The 17118-nt window shown below is 37.3% G+C and overlaps 1 protein-coding gene across 1 annotated transcript; it reads left to right on the top strand.

The window, feature by feature from the left end:
- Positions 1-8660: 8660 nt before the first annotated feature.
- On the top strand, positions 8661-11289 carry LOC142174437 (uncharacterized). The gene is made up of 5 exons (XM_075240230.1): positions 8661-9435; positions 9534-9628; positions 9818-10395; positions 10476-11036; positions 11121-11289. Exons 1-5 carry the CDS (start codon positions 8661-8663, stop codon positions 11287-11289), a joined length of 2178 nt encoding a protein of 725 aa, XP_075096331.1.
- The last annotated feature ends 5829 nt before the right edge of the window (positions 11290-17118 follow it).

The following is a 17118-nucleotide window of genomic DNA, read 5'->3' as shown; positions in this document are numbered from 1 at the left end:
CTCCGTGATATCTTTTTTCATTCCATTCCATCAATAGATTTATCGAAGGTCCCGATACATCTTTGTCACTCCAGGGTGAATTGCATATCTAGAATAATGGGCCTCTGAAAGAATCTTGGCGTAGAGCTCTCTGACTATCGGTACACATAAGTGGCCCTGGTATCTAAGGACTCTATCTCCAGTTAGCTCAAATAAAGGTTGTCACTGTTGTGGAATACTTTCACTCAGTTTTATAAGCTCAGGATCCTCGTGTTGTCGCTCTTTCACTTCAGTAACAAAAGAAATTTTTTCCATATTCTGAACGAGTATGCGTCCACCCTCTACGTCTACCAAACACACCTACAAACTAGCTAGCTGGCATAGATAGTTGGTCATCTTGACCTTATCAACTTCAACATGGCTTAGACTGCCCATGGACTTTCGGCTAAGGGCATCAGCAACAACATTAGCTTTGTCGGGATGATATAAAATATCAACATCATAGTCCTTTAGTAATTATAGCCATCTTCTTTGTCGTAGGTTCAGCTCCCCCTGTTTAAATAAATACTGAAGGCTCTGGTGGTAGGTGAAAACATCAATATGAACCCCATATAGATAATGCCGCCAAATCTTTAAGGCGAAGACAACTGCGGCTAACTCAAGATCGTGCGTAGGATAGTTCTGTTCATGTTTCCGCAACTGTCTGGAGGCGTATGCAATAACCTCACCATGCTGCATAAGAACACAACCTAGGCCAATTCTTGAGGCATCAAAATATACATCATAACCCTTGGTGCCATCCAGAAGAGTCAAGACAGGTGTCGTCGTAAGCCTTTTCTTTAGCGCCTGAAAACCTTGTTCACATGCCTCAGTCCACTAAAACTTAGCTCCCTTATGTGTCCGTTTCATCAATAGTGCAGAGATAGAGGAAAATCCCTCCACAAACCTTTGGTAATACCCTGCCAAGTCTAAAAAACTACGAACCACTGTCGGATTCAAGGGCCTCGGCCAAGTCATCACAACTTCAATCTTTTGGCCATCAACCTTGATACCATCGCCGATAATAACATGACCAAGAAAAGCAATAGAAGTTAGCCAAAATTCACATTTAGAAAATTTAGCATATAACTTGTAGTCCTGGAGAGTCTGCAATACAGCTTGCAAATGGTTCGCATGCTCGCTTCCGATCGTGAATATATCAGGACGTCGTCAATAAACACAATCACAAATTCATCCAAGAATGGTTTGAATACCCGATTCATAAGATCCATAAAGGCTGCTGGGGCATTTGTAAGCCTGAAAGACATGACAAGGAATTCAAAATGGCCATACCTCGTCCTAAATGCTATTTTTGGGATATCAATATCCCTGACTCGTAGCTGATGATAACCGGATCGCAATTCGATCTTAGAAAAGCATTTGGAACCTTGTAACTGATCGAACAAGTCATCAATCCGTGGAAGAGGATACTTATTCTTGATAGTGAATTTATTTAGTTGCCTGTAGTCAATACACATCCGCAAGGAGCCATTTTTCTTTCGAACAAAGAGCACCGGAGCACCCCATTGGGATATACTTGGCCTAATAAAGCCTTTATTGAGCAAGACGTTAAGTCGTTCCTTCAATTCCCTTAGCTCTGCAGGAGCCATTATGTAGGGAGGAATGGATATAGAATGTGTATCAGGAAGCAAATCTATAGCAAAATCGATTTCCCTTTCGGGGGAATTCTTGGAAGCTCGTCAGGGAATACCGTCGGGAATTCATTCACAGTAGGAACCGACTAAAGAGTCGTTGGCTCCTTATCTATATCCCTGACATGAACCAAATGGTATATACAGCCTTTAGCAATAAACTTCCGAGCCCTAAGGTATGAAATAAACTTACCCTTGGGCGTGGATGCATTACCTTTCCATTCAAGGACAGGCTCACCAGGAAAATGAAATCGGACCAACTTTGCACGACAATCAATATTAGCATAACAAGCTACCAACCAATCCATACCCATAATGACATCGAAGTCTAACATAACCAATTCAACAAAATCAACAGAGGTTGGACGGTCATTAATTAACAATGTACAACCTCGATAGACATGATTAGCTACAATAGAGTTGCCAACTAGTGTAGATACCTCAACTGACTATGGCAACAACTCAGATCTCATGTCAAGCTTACTAGCAATAAATTGAGTAATATATGAAAATGTAGAGCCGGGATCTATCTATGCATAAATGGCATGAGAATGTATTGTCAATATACTTGTGAAAATATCTAGGGATGCCTCTGAATCTGGTCGGCTTGTGAGTGCATAAAAGCGGTTCTGGCTACCACTAGAACCTGAGGTGTCTCCTCCACCTCTCCCCCTACCACGACCCTGAGTAGACTGTGGACCTTTTCGGGGAGCACGTACAGAGGGGGAAAAGGCTGTTGTGGATCATGAAGGCTGAGCTAGTGCACCTCTGCCTAAACCCGGGCACCAGGTAATAAAATGTCATGTCTGCCCACAATGATAACATGCACTCGAACCCTGTCTACACTACCCGGTGTGCAGCTTACCACACTGAGTACATGGAGGAGTAGGTTGTCTCATATGTGCGGAACCCTCCTATCGACGGCCATCAGGCTGGCATGAGCTCTACTCCGGTCCTGACTGAATATAACGATCAAACCGCTGGCCCTGCATCTGTGGTGGAAAACTACCTACTGACCGAGGTGGATATTGATGCATTGGGGGCCTAAAGTCACCCCGTCGCTCCCTATAAGACCCCATAGTACGAGCCCTCTTACTCTGCTACCTATCCCTGCGAGTATCACGAATCCGACAGGAAAGGTCCTCTGTAGTCTGAGCGAAAGCCTGTTTGCAGGAAATATCTACATCATCTAATAGGGATACTACCCTACAGTTTCTAATCAGATGATCCCCCAAACCATCCACATAATGATGAACTCTAGCCCTCATGGTACGTACGATATCTAGTGCATACCTCGCCAAAGAATTAAACTTATGGCTATAATCCCTCACACTCATATCCCCCTACTTCAGGCTAAGAAACTAGTCAAGACGGACCTCCCAAACCTCACGTGGCAAATAATGGGCTAAAAAGCCTCAGAGAAGTCCTCCCACTCTGCTAGCGGAGCATCAGGTCCTCTAGATCTCTCCCATGCCTCATACCATAGGACAGCTACATCACGTAGTTGAAAAGAAGTCAACTCCACAGCCTCGGTGATGGAGGCATGCATCACCCTCAATACTCTATACATATGGTCTATAAAGTCCTGGGGATCCTCAGTGGAACTGGATCCTGTATATAATGGAGGGGCCAAGTGAAGAAACTCTTGTACTGTCGAGCTTCCTGTCCGATCTCTCTAGGCATCTGCTCCCGGCTCTAGCTGTCGCTCATAAATAGAAACCATCCTAGTCAAAAACTGAACTGCCTCCCTCATCCCCTACTCCCCAGTCTCTGATGGGGGAACAACATGTGTTGGATCATGTGTCTCTAGCTGCCTCAGGTACTAATGGGACTGGTGAGGCTAGGGGTACTGCATCTCCCTAGGCTCCAACAAGTGCTGGGGAAGCTGAAACTAGGGGTACTGGAGACTCACTGTATGCCTCTAAGGGAAATCTATCCCTCTGACCCAGTGGGGAACGACTGGTACCTTTCCCCAAATCCATACCTATCTCTCTTTGTGCCATCTCCTGAGAGTAGGTAGCCTGTTAGATAAGAAACACAAAGCACGATTTAGATTTCATATGTTCTTATAACTTCGCTCTATAGAACGATCTTTTAATTGAAAGAAACGTAACGATTCCTAAATGCCTCATAGCCTCCTGATTATAAGTGTGGTGCACAACACACTCATAAGCAAGACTCTACAAGACACAGCTTGTGGACTCCCTGGTATACGACCTGCTCTGATACCAAGTTTTTCACGCCCCAAACTAGGGGAGGCAAAACTGGCACTCGATACTGTAATCGATCAAGTTAGCCACTAAATATACTAGCTAACTAAACTGGGGGCCCAACAGATCGGGCAGCACAACATCTGAAATACTAAGCCTGAACCATTAAGGTCATGACCTGAATAACAATAAGCTATATAAACAAAGGTAGACGAGCCAAAATAATAAAGTGCTAGCTGGCCGACGAGGCCGCGATTAGAGACATACATGCCTACACACATATATATATATACATGCCAAGCCTCTGGGCTGGAGACTGAAAGCTACAAAAAGAAACCCAGAATACTGTGTCCACAATAGCCTCTAAGAGTGTCATAAGAACTGTCGGGACAAGGCCCCGACAATACCCAAACTGTACAACAAAATTAACCATCCCATGAAAGCTCTAGGAAGAGGTGAAGCTTACCAACTCACAGCAGAACCCCGAAATCATAGCGGAGGGGTCGATCAAAGTCCCTACCTGGACCTATATGCACGAAACAAAAATGTAGTGTCCCCAGGCAATGGGACATCAGTACGAATAAAAATGTACTGGTATGTAAGGCAAAAAGTAGAAAAATACATAGCTGATGTACAAAAAAAAGTAAAGAGATACCACCAGACACTGAAACTCTGATAGCCTCCATGGCCGACATCCGATCTCATAGTAATTAAATATGCATGGTATGCTCGTGTAATCGTATGTCGTGAATACATATATATTGATGCAAATGCATGACATACCCAACCAAATGCTAGCAATGACGGTCTCTCCCGGTAGCTAATATGTCATTTATGATATGAACTTTGAATGCATATAATTGGCCATAACAAGAACTTAGCCAATCTTGGCTCATTGGTACTCTAATTCTCATAATCTCATAATTACCTTCTTATCACATACAATTCTCTCGTGGAACCTTATATGTTTTTTTTTTCCTTTTTTTTAATAAGCTTGAAAACTAAACTCGACTTTTAGAAAGATAACTTAACTCTGAAGATGTTCATAAAAAGTTTAATGTGCTTCACTTAGTCCTTATACCTGATTTCTTGATATTTAGTAAAAGAAAATATTTCAAAAATCAAGTGTTTTAGTAGTTTAAACATAAAAATTATATTTGAGATTTTTGGAAATCGATGTGTCACTTTAGAGATTTTAAAATACACTTTAACAAGGAAGAAGGACTGATCTCAAATACTAAATGCCTTTATTTTTTTAGTCACACAACCCAAAGATGAATAAGAATTCATATATATAGACATATAGTTAAGAAAGCCGACAAAATGACATATATAGTTGTCGAATACCTTATTTAACCGAATGAGTGGAATATCAACCTAATAGCATCATGAAAATACTTCAGCTACGATCCCAATGCCTTTCATAGAAGGTCTTTCTAGCAATAGAATAGTAAAATATCACATTTGACGTCTTAAGAATTTCCTAGAATTCGTGCTAAAAGGAAGGACGGAACTTAGCCTTAATATACCTTTCCAACAAACGTCTGAATGCCTGTAGTTCCTTCAGGAAAGTTGTTCCTTACGTCCTAAACTTCGCAAACACTATATATATGTAGCTTATATACACCTATAAATAGTTCATAATTGAGTTTAAATCGGCAGATTTGCCATATGGCCCTAACTTGACGAAACGTCCGTAGAACTTTGTAAAAACGATCATAAAAGAGTCCCAAGATAATTACCTTGGAAAATCAAGTATAAAGCCTGAAGAACCACGAATCCATAACCGTTGCGATAGGCATTCTATTGTTACGGTTATAACCGTTACAAACAATTGCTGGAACTACCGGGACACTTAGCAACTGAACCGTTGCAATAGACTCAATAATCGTTCCTATATATGTGTATATGGCAACGGTTTGTATAACCGTAGCAATAATATATATATGGTAACGATTGGATGTATTGTTACGGTCATTTTAGTTCCCTCCTTATTTTTCACCCAAAATTTTAATACCCACTAAAATAAGGTGGGGCCAACAATCTGATTATTATTCTTTATTAGTTTTATATCTTGTTTTCATCGAAAATATATATACCTAAACCCCAAAATATACCAAATTCTATCGGAAATTACCAGGCTCCATCCGAAAATCCCCTAATTCTTTCAACCGGAAATTACGAGGCTCCTCCGATTAGTTTCATCGGAAATTACAAGGCTACGCTCCTCCTCCATAGTTTCATCTGAAATTTTTAGGAGATCGATCGAGTTTCTAGGCTCCGAAAAATCATCGGAAATTACCAAGCTCCGAAAAATCGACAATCTCGTCCAAGCTCGTCCATAATCGAAAATCTCCTCTGTTCCGACGATCGAAAATCGCTTCTAGGCTCATAACTCCTCTATAATCAGCCGCACCAGAGGAGGCGCGCTAATCCTTTAGAGTTTCTCCAAATCTGAACCGGTAAATATATTCTTAGCAGCTTTTTAATTTTTAGCAGCCTTTTAAATTTGTTTTTCTTTAAATTTCTTGGTTGGTTTTAGCAACTCAACTTGAGTTTTTGTTAAATTTCTGGGTTGGTTTTTTTAATTTTTTTTTGTTTAAATTTCTGGGTTGAAGGCATAAATTTCTAGTTTTTGTTTAACATTTTGTGGCCAAAGCAATGGTATTGCTAAGATTTCCACCAATTGAGTGTTTGAAAGAAGTGTTTGCTTGTAACTCCTGTAATTTCTACTGTTTGAAAGAAGTGTTTCGAGGCTTCTTCTGTTATATTTTTGATATATTTGGCCTTAATTAGCAACATAATGACATAAGATATTGAAATGCTCTTCTGTAGTGAGTAAATGACCTTGTGTTGATACACAACTATAGGAACATTTCCAGCTCCTTATGGTTCCTTTGTCCTATTTTCATTAGTCTGCTTCAAACTATGTGGTATTAGTTGGACATTGTGATGTATCGGTTGTTTGAGCCTTAATATATTGTTGTATATAAAACTTGATCATCTGTTGCTTCAGCGAACTGCCAATCATTATTTCTTTCTCTAGATAGATACTCTTCACAGATAATGAAAGATGTTTTTGGCTGCTTAACTATATGTGGGACTGACATAATCAGCTCCATGATGAAGTCTTTCACACCTATATTGGATCTGAGATGCATGGCTTCAGAATTAGAATCTTTGAATATTGATCTTATGTTGATAAAAACTTAAAATTTGCACAGGTGCATAAATTTAATACATAATACAACTTTTAACACTTCTTAACTATGAAAATGTGAGCAGCATATTTCGTTCGACCATTATCAGTTTGAAATCATTCATATAAAGCTTTAAGTATGTGGATGTGAGAAATCAACAATGTATTTTATCAAGTGTGTGACGAGGTTAGCCTTCTTCATATCAGCACGACTAATTATAAGAGTGTCAAGACAACCTATGAACAATGAGAACCTCTTTTTTTTTGTTTTTACCTGCTCATCAGAGTGTCTCTCTGAATGTGATGACAATGAACAACAACTCTCAGTTTCTCCACTGCTCTTCTCAGAATGTCTCCTTTCCACAACCAATTCCTCTTTTCCATCTCAATAACCAAACTAAATCTCCTACAACTTCATCCCTCAATGTCCACCTGTGTATAATTGACACAACTATTCAATACTAATTAAATGACCAAACAGAAAACTTTTATGGTAAGTGGTCCAGATAATATGGAAAGTTGATGCTTTTGCCGAGAATCTGGTGGGGTTTAGTCCATCTTTACTTTTGAAAAACTCTTCTTTTCTTTTATATTTTTGCTTCATTTGGTATTCTTACTTCAGTTCTCAATGATTTGTTACAGGTTAGTGGATTAGACAGAAGCTGGCAAAGGCCTGCAGGAGTGAAAGCAAAACTCATAGATAGCAAAGCTTCTAAAGGTATACGATACAATATTAATTTCGGTGATTTGAATATATTATATAGGATATCCATGGATTATGGTGATAAAAGTTGGGTGAATCTCCTTAGATGGACGGATGATTATATAGGTGGAGTGAATAATTTTCTTGATAAGGCATTTGAACGAGCTGCCCAAGGAAATGAAATATTATGCCCTTGCAAAAAATGCATTAATCGCTATTGGCATTATAGAAATGTGGTGGAGGATCATTTGGTTGTTCATGGGTTTGTTGATGGTTATACCAAATGGGTTTTCCACGGGGAGGAATTTTCCTCGATAAATACACCTTCTCCAAGAAATGATGATGAATGTTCTAACATGCGTGATGATATTGATGGAATGCTTCATGATACGTTTAGAAATATAAAGGGTCAGGCAGGGGATGAAGAAGGAGATAGGGAAAGACAATCTGAAGAAGCAAGGAAATTTTTCAAATTACTAGAAGAAGGAAAACAAGAGTTATATCCGGGGTGTGAAAATTTCAGTAAATTGAGTTTCACTATTCGGTTGTACTTGCTTAAATCCTTGCATGGGTTGAGTAATGTGGCCTTCTCAGATTTGTTAGAGTTGATAAAAGAGGCATTTCCCTTTGCTCAGGTACCAGAATCTTTCAACAAGGCTAAAAACATGATAAAATATTTGGGTTTTCATTATGAAAAAATACATGCATGCCCCAATGATTGCATGTTATTTTGGAAAGAAAATGAGAAGGCCTATAATTGCTCCATTTGTGGGTCTTCAAGATGGAAGAATGCTGGTCCTTTGACTAATACAAACTCTAAAATCCCCACAAAGATTTTAAGGTACTTTCCTTGAAAGCCTAGGCTTCAGAGGATATTCATGTGTCCTGAAACGGCTGCTATGATGAGATGGCATGTTAATGAACGACTCAATTATGGAAATATAAGACATCTTGCTGATGGGGAAGCTTGGAAGGATTTTGATTCTTTGCACCCGGATTTCTCTAGCGATCCTCGTAATGTTAGATTGGGTCTTTCAAGTGATGGTTTCAACCCGTTTTGGACGATAAACATTTCTCATAGCACGTGGCCTGTTATGTTAATGAACTATAATATATCACCGTGGATTTGCATGAAGCCAGAGTATATAATGTTGTCTATGATCATTCCAGGTCCATTGTCTTCGGGAAATGATATACATGTGTACCTACAACCATTAATTGAAGAATTGAAGGAACTATGGGAAATGGGGATAGACACGTTTGATGCTGTAACCAACCAAACTTTTCGAATGCGTGCTGCCTTATTGTGGACAGTTAGTGATTTTCCAGCATTAGCTATGCTTTCAGGATGGAGCACTAAGGGGAAATTGGCATGCCCCACTTGCAATTATGACACATGCTCTCAATATCTCAAGCATAGTCACAAGATGTGTTACTTGGGTCATCGAAGATTTTTGTCTGTTGATCATCCATTTCGAAGAGAAAAGAAGTCATTTGATGGTAAAGAGGAGCATAGACTTGCACCTACTCCTTTGACCGGTGAGGAAGTGTTTGAAGAGCTGATTGAATTCAACAATATCTTTGGAAAGGGAGCTAAAAAAGGCCTCGGAGTGCTAAGGGCCCATGGAAAAAGAGATCCATTTTCTTTGAATTGTCATATTGGGCGCATAACAAACTGAGGCACAATCTTGATGTGAAGCACATTGAGAAAAACATATGTGATAGTTTACTCAGGACTTTATTGGAAATAGATGGAAAGTCAAAGGACCATGAAAATTCTCGCTATGACTTGCAAGAAATGGGGATACGAAAGGAGCTACAACCAAAACCAAACAATAATGGAACTGTAAGTTTGGCTAAATCTTGTTTCTACATGGAACCAAAACAAAAAATTTTATTTTGCACTGTCATGAAAAATGCTAAATTACCAAAAGGGTGTGCTTCGAATATTTCAGAATGCGTGCATGTGAAGGAGATGAAAATATCGGGGTACAAGAGTCATGACGCTCATTTTATGATGCATTACTTGATGCAGGTTGCTGTTAGAAAAGTGTTGCCCAAGAATGTTTCATTGTCCTTGATTAGGTTGGAAAATTTCTTTAGAGCTATATGTAGTAAGGTCATAAGGAAAAGAGATCTTGAAAAAATGCAGTCTGAAATTGTTGAAATAACATGTGAGCTTGAAAAAAATTTCCATCCAACATTTTTTGACATAATGCCACATTTGCCTATTCATTTGGTGAATGAAATTAAGCTTTGGGGGGCGGATCATTTTCGTTGGATGTATCCCATTGAGAGAAACCTATGTAAGTACAAGGCGTTTGTACGCTATCGATCTTGTCTAGAAGCGTCAATAGCAGAGGGGTTTTTGGCTGACGAGTGCTTGACTTTTTGTTCGAGATACCTACATGATGGTGTCAAGACAAAATTCAGTAGGTACCAAACTGTGGATGATGAGTACTCTCAAAATTTGTCACCTTTATTCTCTAATATAGGTCATCCAATTGGAAGTAAGAAACAAAATACTTTTGTCATGGATTCACAGTTATATTTTGAAGCACATCGATATGCTCTGTTCAATACTGGAGATGAGCAAATGGAAAAGTTTATCGAGTAAGATAAATTTTATATATGTTTATTTATATTTTATATTTGTTTATTATATGATTAAACTTGAAATATCATGATTGCAGGGAACATAAGAATTTAATTGTTAATCACAGTAGATCAAATGCATGGGAAAGAGCAAGGAATCATAGTCGGGAATTCAGTAATTGGTTTAAGGAGAAAGTTAAAAATATTGTAGTGCCAGATTATTTACTATGGCTAGCCAAAGGACCTAATATGGTGGCCAAAAGGTATACTGCATATTTTATTAATGGATACCAATTTCATACCAAAGAACGGGATTCCCAAGGCAAGACTCAAAATAGTGGAGTGACTTTATCGTCAACAACTGATAGTTTTGCTAGTGCTAGGGACCAAAATCCCATCGATGGTGAGATTATCTATTATGGAGCTATTCGGGATATCATTGAGGTTGATTATTGGGGTTGTTTTAGCGTTGTACTATTTAGATGTGATTGGTTTCGTAATGAAATAGATGATTATGGGTTAACTCGGGTGTATTTCAATAGATTAGGCAGTACAGATGACCCTTTTGTGTTGGCATCACAATTTTATCAAGTTTTTTATGTGGAGGATCCAACTGAAAAAGATGTTTATTATGCAAGGAATAAAGTACATGTTGATTTGTATGATCTAGAGGAAGAGAATTGTCCCAATATTGGAGACACATTTTAGAGGGAACCTAATAATGACATTCGTTCCTCCTCTAGATTACTTGATGTTGACGTTAGATGGTCAAGAGAAGATTTACCCGTTGATATTGTTGATATTCCAACTAATGCAAAACATTCATATGATATGACTATAGAATCGGAAGAATCGGAAGAGGAAGATGGGTTTGATGATACTGATTGGGACTGGATGGAAGCAGATGATTAAATAAGAAAATTTTGAAATTCTTTTAAGTATATACTTTTTTGAGTAATGGATAATACATATATATATATATATATATATATATATATATATATATATATATATATATATATATATATATATATATATATATATAGATTATTTTTCGAACTATCTATCACTTCTAAATCTGTTTCATTTTCTTTTTAGGGAGATTGTTATCTATTTGTTAAATGTCTTACAATATCATGGTCATTTTTGAGTGTTGTGACTAATATGTCATGTGATGTTGCTATTTTTGAAGGTTATTCAATTCCAGGGTGATCAGATAAACAACGTTTCTGCATTTCTTGTCCAGGTGATTGCTCTTTACACTAGGGTTTAATTTGAAGTGGGGTTTCAGTTTTTTTGGAGGTGAGTTGGATGTTAAGCTTTGATTTTTACTTATGATGTTTTGTACTTTTGATTTCTAGAAGCAATATGTATCCCTGAAATGTTTTTACATATGGAGTACTATTATTTATAATGCTCGCTGTCGTTCGTCCTTTATCCTTCGGTATTTCTCTTTGTTGCTCAAAGTTTTTTAGGCCAAATGTTATATGGGCATGTTTCAGATGCCAAAGTATGACTGTCTTCTTTTTGGTATGCTGTTTATTCTGAAAGAATTAATGGTCAAAATCTCATTTCTTCAATTCATTTGTTTGATCTCTTATTTATTTGCAAGTTTGATGATATAACATTTGCCTCTCTACCTTTTCTTTTCATACTTCTCCTTTTTTCAGTAATATTTACTCATCTTATACTATTTCACGTTTGTTTTTTGGAATCTGGCAGAGATTTTAATAGTCATGAATCAAGAAGGGTGTTCAAGCAAAAATAAAAAACTATCCAACCTTATTCCAGCTGGATCACTTGCATCTTTGCGAAACCAAAAGGTTTCGTTGTTGACAAAAAAGAGAACCTCTCAAGCTATAAGGTCTAATGAAAATGAAGAAAGACAATTAGAATCTCGATCACAAAAAGAACCTTTCATGAAAATGAAGAAAGACAATCAGAAGCTGAGAAGGTTTCGCAAAGATCTCAACTGCAAGAAAAAGTGCGGCAAGTGCCATTGAGTTCTACCTCTTCTACAGCACAACGAGTACAAGAACAAGTGTGGCAAGTGCCAATGGATTCCATCACTCCTACATCACAAGATATGCATGAACCATCTGAAGATTCTATCAATCATAAAGCAATTGAACAATCTGAGGAACCAGGCAAGTATATATAAATTTATTCATAAAATTAACTAACAGTGGTTGTTGGTGATTATCCTTGTTTTGTATTAATGCAGGCTCTTCCGCACCAAAAAGAAAAAGAGGCCCTACTCAAATGCAAAGTGTGCACGGTAGGAAGGACCGTAAAATAATCGTGCTAAATCAGTTCGATCAACCCATTGGTCCTACTGATGAAGTTGTGAAAGAATTGGGTAGCTTCCTCGGCACATTGGGAAGGAATGAGACCTTTTGTCCTCTTAATGTATTTGATTGGAGGAAAGTAGATAAAAAAATAATATTTGGAAATATGTCAAGGTTTGAAGTTCCTAATGTTCAATAAGCGTTAATATTTCACATTTCTTATATTAACCCAATTGCACTAAATTTGTAGGAAAAATATGACATTCTTGAAGAGGTGAAGAATTGAGTTTTTGATTCAGTTTGTACTGCTTGGAGAAAGTATAAAAGTCAGTTGAAGAAAAAGCGCTTTGAAGCATACGAGAATGACGAGCTTCAAATGGAGAATAGGCCAAAAAATATTCCGGTGTCTCACTTTAAAGATCTTCTTGACTATTGGAACTCCGATGCCGCCAAGGTAATTACATCTAACTTTTGTATATAATTAATTAATTAATACTAAAAAAAACAGAAATTGTATGTAAATAAGTTTTAGAATTAAGAGTTACCTTGGCAAGAAGAGATTCTAAAGAGCCTTTCAATAAGCTTTCTATCAATCAAGCTATCATCAACAGCTAAAACATGAAACCGTAGATCTGCAGCTGCCATTCCCATTTCTTAAACTCTTTTTAAATACAAAATAGAAATGAAATATGGACAAAAGTTCTTTCTATGGTGATGACGCTGATGAGTCTGGAATGAAATAAAAACCCAAAAAAGCAATCTTTTATCATATTACACGGCTCAGTGTTGTCTGTAGAATATAGTAGTTTTCCTTTTTATATTAACCTTCTTTTACTCTTGCGGTGTATTTCTGTTTCTGTATGCCCTCGGCTATGCTGAATGCCGTGTAAAAGTTAATAATCTATTTGTGATGAAACCTATCCAGTTGTATATCTTAATATTCTCTTCCATAACTAATTTTATTTGAACCGAATACTTGAAGGCCTGCTATTAGGAAGTAATAAGCTAAAATTCGATTGAATCTTCAAGTGTGTTGCATATGCGTTCTTTTGCGTTCTGGTTTGGTTTCAAGGTTTTGGGTGCAGGGAGGATCCAAGAGGACGTTGAATTCACAAAGCATATTTAGATAATAACACTATGCATTAGTAGAATTGGGCTAATGTGGCTGGGAATTTGTTTGTTATTTGCTGCTGCTATGTGCTCTTTGCCACCCTTGTTTGCTTCTATTTTTACTAATTATTGATAGCATATTTTTCTAGTACCATACCTATAGGATTTAAATATAAGAAAAAGTATATTTAAATACAAGAAAAAGTAATTTTTTTACAGGGAGGAAAGAAATTAGATGCATCATTTTGGGAATCATAGATTTGAGTTAATAAGACATGATGTTGTTGAGCCTATTTTGTTAGAAGTGGTTCAGATCTATCACTTGGCTTGCCCTGCTTCTCCTGTTCATTACAAGTATAATCCTGTCAAAACTATTATATCCTTTTCCGCATCATTATTTTGTTTATATTTTAGGCGTATTAATTATAAATTTGAATGGAACAATCATGGCTTTATATACACATGCATTTGCTTGTTTATTTGCAGAAAACGTCTGAAACCAATATCGAGAATCGAAAAAAATTGAAGCATCCACACACTGCAGGCAAAACAAGTTTTGCTCGAATCATCGAGGTTTGATTTTTTTCTCTTATTTTTCTTTAAGTATGAACTTGCTAACTTTGAATGAAAATATTATTATACCAGTTTTCATGTTACTAGGAAAAAAAGAAGGAAATGGTTGATACTTCGGATACTCTATCAAGTAAAGACATCTTTGTGGCTACAAGGAAAAGAAAACCTGGTTGAGTATACAAAAGCTCTTATGAGAATACAATCAGTAAAATTGTAAGAATTTCTAGTTTAAAGATTATCGTGATTATTTATTTGTTCTTAATTATCGACTTAGTTTTATTTACTTATACTCTATTCTCTTGCATTTGGTTTGTAGGCTGAAATGGAGAGAATACAATCAACTCAAGAAAGTGGAGATGGTAGTGATTCAGTTGACACGTTTGCATCAGTCATGGGACCTAAGCACCCAGGTCGGGCAAGATTGTATGGACGAGGAGTTAGCAAAACTGTCTTAAAAAAGAAAAAAAAAAGGAGATTTTGGATCCTTTGTAAATGCTACTGATGAGAGAATGGAACAAAAATGGAGGAAATGGAAGAGAGGATGCAAACAAAATTGTTGGAAAAGCTCAATGGACAAAAGGAAAAATTGCTGGAAGAGCTTAATGCACAAAAGGATGCTATGGAACAAGATATTACGATGAACGTCGTTAAACGACTTCAACGTCTCAACCCCGATTCAAGACATGATCCTGACATGTTAATATTCAGTGCTCGTGCACATGACGAAGCTGCTTCTGCACAACAAGATGCTATTCAACCAATCAATCGTCCATCCGCTGGCAGTAACAACCAAGTTTAGTCCGTGGCAAATGTTACACGTCTTCTCTTTCCTCTTCTTCTCCTCTTTTTTTTATGTTGCTTCTCACTATGCGCTCTCTCGCTCTCTCTCTTTATCAGTGCGCAAGAGTTCAAAAGAGTACTATCATTCCCTATTTTCTTTGTTGATTTGGATTTTATTATTTCTTTCAAGTGGCCTGATAACTCTGGGCAGTAGTGGTAATTTGTACTCTGATTGGCCTACTGATTTTATTGCTGAGAAATCTGCAACTTGGCGATAGACTCCTTTTGAACACTCGTAGTAGTTGTTGTCGTTGTATTGCACTCCTAGTAGCAACTTGTAGCAATAGTAGCTGTAAGCTCAGATATTTTAACCAAACTATGAAAGGGTAACCAAACTATGAAAGGGGGAATTTGCTGAATGTAATATCCTCCAGCAATTAGGAAGACTAAGATTGTGACCGATGCTAAAATAGTCGCCTGTTTCAATTTTTTAATGTTTGTACTTGTTTTTCCTTTTTTAATAACAGTAGAGTATGGACCACTAAAGCTTAAATAGACGAGAACGAATCATCTAGTGTATTTTTGTCGCTGCTTAGATTTGAAATCGTAAATTTTGTATTCTTGTAGTAGGAAAATGTGATCTTCTGGCGGTTCTTGAAATTCTTGAGCTACATCTTGAAAGACAAATCAATCATACTCAATTTAGTACAATTCCCAACTTGTGGAATAACACCAACAAGATTATTCTGCTAAAGGAACAATTTTTCTAAGTTTCTATGTTTCCCTATCTCAAATGGGATTGAACCAGAAGGACTATTTTCATACAAATACAAGTTAACAAGCTCAGAACAGTTACCTAAATCAGGAGGTATTTCACCAGACAATATAGTAGTGTAAATAGACAAAGTCTTAAGTTTCTTGAGCTTACCTAATGAAACAAGCAAAGAACCAGATATTCTTGTATCTGCTAAGCCTAAAACTGTCAAATTCCCACATTCACTTAACTAATTTGGGATTTTTTCCACTAATATCTTTGATAAATCTCACTTTATACTCTTTTGTAGGTGGAGTAGATGAAGAGATGGAAGACGGAGGCAGTGATGAAGATCTAGACCTTACTTGAATTTTGAATTGTTGTAGATGTATGTTGCAGTTTCTAAGAATGTTTGTTATCAAAAAATTTTAAAACTTTTGATGTTGAAATATCAAATGTATGTTATTGGTTTCATCACTATCTATGGATTTATTATTAACTTGTCGGACAATTTGGATTATGAAAAGTTTCATTTTGTATTTATATAAATTTTAGTGTTTTATAGTTTATTGTATATATATGTAAAATCTTTATTTAAAACAGGGGCACTATTTTCAATTAAATTAAATTGTTACAGCTACAAAATCGTTGCCATAGGACCTGGAAACCGTTCCAAAATAATATAAAAACTGTTGCAATAGGTAGGTCGACCGTTGCCATAGGACCTGTGAACCGTTCCAAATAATCTAAAAACCGTTGCCATAGGACCTGCAAACCGTTCCAAAAATAATCCACAAACCGTAGCAATAGGTAGTTCAACCGTTGCAATATCTTAAAGAAATCGTTGCCATTTCTGTAATACCCGTAACGGTTTAATAGATACAGTAACGGTTATCGACCGTTGCACTTAACCTTATGGTAATGGTTATTAACCGTTGCAGTTGATAAGAATAATCGTTCCAACAGGAAGAGGGAAAACCGTAGCGATAGACTGTTCTATAGCAACGGTTAGCGGAACCGTTCCATAAAGTCTATAGGCACGACAGCTTGTGGAACGGGCGCTGAACCGTAGCAGTACATCTATGGCAACGGTTTGCTTACCTATTGGAACGGATTTCCCTGCGTAGCCATAGGTGAATTTTCCAATAGTGAGATGATTACCTTGACAAACCAAGTATGAATCCTGAAGAACCAGCAAGAACAACAAATTCCTATCTTCCAAGAATAGCTCCAAAC

This window comes from Nicotiana tabacum, chromosome 20 (assembly GCF_000715075.1).
Source record: "Nicotiana tabacum cultivar K326 chromosome 20, ASM71507v2, whole genome shotgun sequence".
Classification (NCBI taxonomy): domain Eukaryota; kingdom Viridiplantae; phylum Streptophyta; class Magnoliopsida; order Solanales; family Solanaceae; genus Nicotiana; species Nicotiana tabacum.
Note: the sequence above shows the minus strand (reverse complement) of the source record. Positions and strands in the feature narration are given on the sequence as shown.

Excerpts from the sequence above, each read along its gene's own strand:
- LOC142174437 (XM_075240230.1), top strand. The coding sequence starts at position 8,661 with ATGTGTCCTGAAACGGCTGCTATGATGAGATGGCATGTTAATGAACGA. Across the intron at positions 9,436-9,533 it reads AGATCCATTTTCTTTGAATT|ATGGAAAGTCAAAGGACCAT; the intron begins GTCATATTGGGC and ends TATTGGAAATAG. Across the intron at positions 11,037-11,120 it reads AATAAAGTACATGTTGATTT|ATTACTTGATGTTGACGTTA; the intron begins GTATGATCTAGA and ends TTCCTCCTCTAG.